This window comes from Pundamilia nyererei, unplaced genomic scaffold, assembly GCF_000239375.1.
Source record: "Pundamilia nyererei isolate P.nyererei 1_Seehausen unplaced genomic scaffold, PunNye1.0 scaffold00496, whole genome shotgun sequence".
Lineage (NCBI taxonomy): Eukaryota > Metazoa > Chordata > Actinopteri > Cichliformes > Cichlidae > Pundamilia > Pundamilia nyererei.
The window spans coordinates 207,132-211,430 of record NW_005187897.1 but is presented as its reverse complement, the minus strand read 5'-3'; the positions used below and the strand labels follow the sequence as shown (position 1 = coordinate 211,430).

General features: G+C 47.5%; 1 protein-coding gene across 1 annotated transcript in view; it reads right to left on the bottom strand.

Moving 5' to 3' along the window:
* Positions 1–7: 7 nt before the first annotated feature.
* LOC102211382 (dual specificity protein phosphatase CDC14A-like) overlaps positions 8–4,299 on the bottom strand; it is a 12,547-nt gene continuing 8,255 nt past the window's right edge. Inside the window, exons 6-11 of the mRNA XM_013916171.1 lie at positions 3,811–3,933; positions 3,305–3,377; positions 2,454–2,684; positions 2,228–2,366; positions 1,032–1,248; positions 8–917 (exon numbers count right to left, since the gene is read on the bottom strand). Coding sequence (XP_013771625.1) covers positions 810–917; positions 1,032–1,248; positions 2,228–2,366; positions 2,454–2,684; positions 3,305–3,377; positions 3,811–3,933 — 891 coding nt within the window. The 3' untranslated portion in view covers positions 8–809. The remainder of the gene's footprint in view (positions 918–1,031; positions 1,249–2,227; positions 2,367–2,453; positions 2,685–3,304; positions 3,378–3,810; positions 3,934–4,299) is intronic.

Here is a 4,299-nt window from a genome sequence, read left to right as displayed (position 1 = left end):
GTGATGTTAGTTTACAGGAGAAGCCGTGAGTTTGGTTCGTGGTCGTCCTTTGGTTTCTTTTTGCCGCAGCTCCCATATCCCCGACTTGTAACTATTTACTTTTTATGAAATGTTTCTTGAACTATGGCAGCTTCTTATATATCTGCTATATTTGGGCCGTGGATTCAGGGACCCAAACAAAAACTGTAGTGAGCAGAGGTATTATCTACTGATTGTGTGTCTGGCGGCAGCCAAGGATGGAGAGCAGAGGCAGCGGGCAGGCCAATCGAAACGCAGCTCAGGCCGCGGCTGCAGCAAAAACTTGGGCGTAGGAGGAGCGATTCTGGCAAAGCGTCAGGAGGGGAAGTGGTGCTCCACCAACACGGTGTACAGTAAAGATGGAGGCCTGCTGGCTCCAGCTGAGGACACCGTCAGGCAGTAGAACTCTGACAACCTCCAGAACCTTAATCTCACTCATAACTAAAGTCGCCAAAAGACAACAACTTCTCCTGTTGCATTTAGGTTTCAGTTTAACCGAAGAACAAAGAAGGACACATGAGCTCGAGCAGGTTACACACAACATTCACGCTGCACAGATGAGAACACAGCAGGATTTCATGCAGTCCGGTCTGCCTGTTAGACAGCGTGCAAACAAAGCGTGCGTTCTTTGTAGCATTCGACAACAGTCACTTACGTACTTTCTGACATCCACAAAAACATATTGGTGTCTATTATCTCTCGTTGTTAATAGAAACTTTGTTTCCAGCGTTTGAGCTCATTCTCCACGTGTCTCTTGCACTGACCACAATAACCATCTATCATTAATTACGTTACAGATGTTGGTACCTTGAGCAGGATGACGCTGATCTCGGTGGGCGTTTTCCCTTCAGTGCTCTCAGTTCGTCTCCCTGTGTCAGACTGACTTCTTTGCAGTTATTCTGCACAGACACAATTAGCAGCATGAAAACACAACATTGTGATCGGAACTCAGTAGCCTGTTTGAATTCTGCAGTAACCATTAAGAAAAGGTGCTATGAAGTCACACCGCTGACCTCATCCAAGCTATATGACTTGCATAGCACGGTGTTGATTGACAGGTCATCCATGCTGGAAAGCAGCGAGGACACTGCCTCCTGTTTGCCTCCCTGCACAGAGTCAGAGCGGTGCAGCTGCTGCTGCTGCAGCTGCTGCTGCCGACTCAGTCTCTGTTGGACCAGCTTCTGTTTAGACCGATGCACGTCACCCTGAACCCACAAACTGTGCTGCTTCCTGCACACAAACATCAAGCACACGCCACAAACTGACTGTGATATCACGTTTAGCAGGTACAACATTCAACATCCTGGTTTAGCATGTAAGTAGACACACAAAGCTAGTAGCCATTAGCAACAGAGCGCTACTGTGGCGTAAGGAGGAAGTGTGCGTCCAGAGCTGAGGAGAGAAACCAGCTGAACACTGTGACTGCAGTCTGCAGCAGTATCACAGTTTCATTCGATTTGATTCAGCATCCACCAGTTTCCCACTGCTGCAGTCACCACCAGCTGCACATGGGCACCCTGGGGAATGCACCACCCTGACCTCCACCTTTTGCTTCTCTTCTAACATTTCCAGCATGCTCCAACCATGACCTCAGCATGGAGAAACATCCTGTGTGGTAACAGCAATAGATGCCACAGCCTAAGGACAGACGGGCCTTGTTTGTCCAGCACATCTCACAGATGCTCGATGAGACTGAGATCTGCCGACGTTGAAGGCCAAGGTGACCCCTCAAACCCTTCCTGATCCACTTGTGCTTTGTGTGAAGACTCCAGCGACACTCGAAGTATTAGTGAACAGCTGTACTCAGTGGCCAACGCCTTTTGGGTCATTGCAAAATGTCAAACAGCTTGTGTTTAAATAAAAAAGACTGGAAACAGAAAAAGATCCAAGTGGACCAATCACACCTTCACAAATGCAATGACCCTGATGAAGGCCACTAACACGTTATGGTTCCCTGATACTCTGTGACTGGAGTCTTCACCTCGTCAGATCTTTGTCTTCTCCGTGCACCTTGGAGGTGAAGCTGCCGTCTGCTTGTGTTTCGTGACATTATCCTAATGAAGTGTTGCAGACGTGTCTGTGTGCACAGCATTACTCCTGTACTTTCATGAACGGACTACAGCTTAATGATCGTCTCCGACCGAGACCTTTGGAGTCACGGAAAGTGGACCGTTTGGTTTGAGCGGTCACAGCTGAGGCACAAACTCACTCTTCTAAGAAGTTTTGCTGTGGACCGATGATAGAGCCAGGTCTGCAGACTCTGATCCAAGCAATCGCCTCGGCTGCAGTAAAGCGGAAGTGCTTCATCAGGTAGCAGCCAATCAGAGTGCCCGTGCGGCCTAATCCAGCTGTAAATGGATGGAGTGTTTAAAGAGACAAAGTTAAGATAAAAGAAATAAATGACGTCAATTAAACATGAAGACTTGCAGTCCTACCTTTACAGTGCACCGCCACTGCCCCGTCTGTACTTTCACACACATGCAGAAAGCGTCTGACGATGAGGTCAGAGGGCGTGGTCCCATCAAGGAAGAAGAGGTCGTGGTGCTCAAATCCTGCATCCTCAAACCGCCTGCCATCATACAACGTCCTGTTCAGACGAACCACGGTCGTTACGTCATTTTGGTAAAAGTATGAGAAGTATGCCTCGGGTGTGTGGAGGGGATAACCTGGAGACAGAGTCAACAACAGCTGAGTTACGTCATACGTTTCAATTAGCGAGCGTCTGTTTTTAATGCAAACGTAAAATAAGATTCAATGACGTAGTGTCAGCTGATTTATGTTGTAAGGTAAAGACGTTAAATACAGAGAAAACCCAACGATCGGACGGCCCCAAGCACCTGCTGACAGCGGGAAAGAAAAACTCCCTTTTAACAAGAACCAGGCTGAGGGAGGGGGCGCAATCTGCCTCATGTGGTCGGGGTGGGGGGAGGACAACAGGACAAGAGATGGACGAGAGCCAGAGGGGAATAATAACTACGTGCAAAGTGGTGTAAATACACAGAAAGTAAAAAGAGCTGAGGGATGGAGAAGCATGAGTGCATCATGGGAAACCCCGAGCCCCTGCAGGGTTCAGGCTCGTCTACTCCAGCCGTAACAACACGACAGCACTAAGCAGGAAACAATGCACGCCGTCAGAAGACAGCAGGGTAAGGTTAGCTCTTCTCAGCTGCTTCAGGACGTGCAGGCACTGAGGGGCTGCACAGGCCTTCTGTCAGCCAAGCAACGTGAGCACTGGTGTTGGTTTGGAGGCATGCTTTTAGCTTTTAGCTTAGAGATTCTGACTCACCACGAGAATGAGGGCTACTGAACGCCAGAACTTTCCCCGGAACGATCCAGTTCATATCTCCATTTTCAACTCGCTAAAAGCACAAAAAGAAAGGAAAGACTGTGATAGAGGTTAGCCACATATCAGTTAAAACATGGATCCAGAACGCCTTAATTATACCACCACTGCAGTAATGAACACGTACGGGCTGTTACCTTTCATTGGAAATCAGTTTTGTTGCAGTGGACACAGGTGAGCTGACCTTTACTTCACTGACTGTCTATCACTTGGACGGGTGAGCTATGGATCAATCTAACTGAGAAACTGAGGAAGTACAGCGTGCACCAAGGCAGGCCTGGACATCGTACGAGCTCTTGGTTGGCCCTGACTGTGTTACTAACAGCACTGCAAATAAACTGGATGAATAACAAGCTATTTAATTTAAGAAATAATTAGTTATTTCTTCCTGTATCCTGGTCCTGTTTGCATTGATATCGACCTGTAGCACAGTCTCTGCAGTCTGTTACCTCATAATGTTCATATTCTTCTGCACTGAACCTTTCAAAATCCAGGAAACCATGTTGTAATGCCTGCAGAGGAAAAGAGCAGGAACAGATTTTCACAACAAAAGCACAACTCCCCCCAAAGGGCTGAAATGTTTAGTGTTATAGTGATCTGCAGTGGTTTCACAGATTCAGTTCAGTTTTTCTTAGCACCAAATCACAACAACGGTCACCTCAGGCAGTTAATATTGTACGTAAAGACCCTACAGAGGAAACACAATCAGACCACGAGCAGGCACACTGGTGACAGTGGGGAGGAAACACTCGTTTTTAACAGAAACACATGTTCACCAGAACCAGGCTCAGGGAGGGGCGGCAATCTGACTGACTGCTGAAGGCTTTTCAGGGAGTTTTTAGGACTTCCTGATAATAATGAATTACAGTCGTCCAGCCTGGAAGTAATAAATGCATGAACTAGTTTTTCAGCGTCACTCTGAGACAGGATATTTCTAA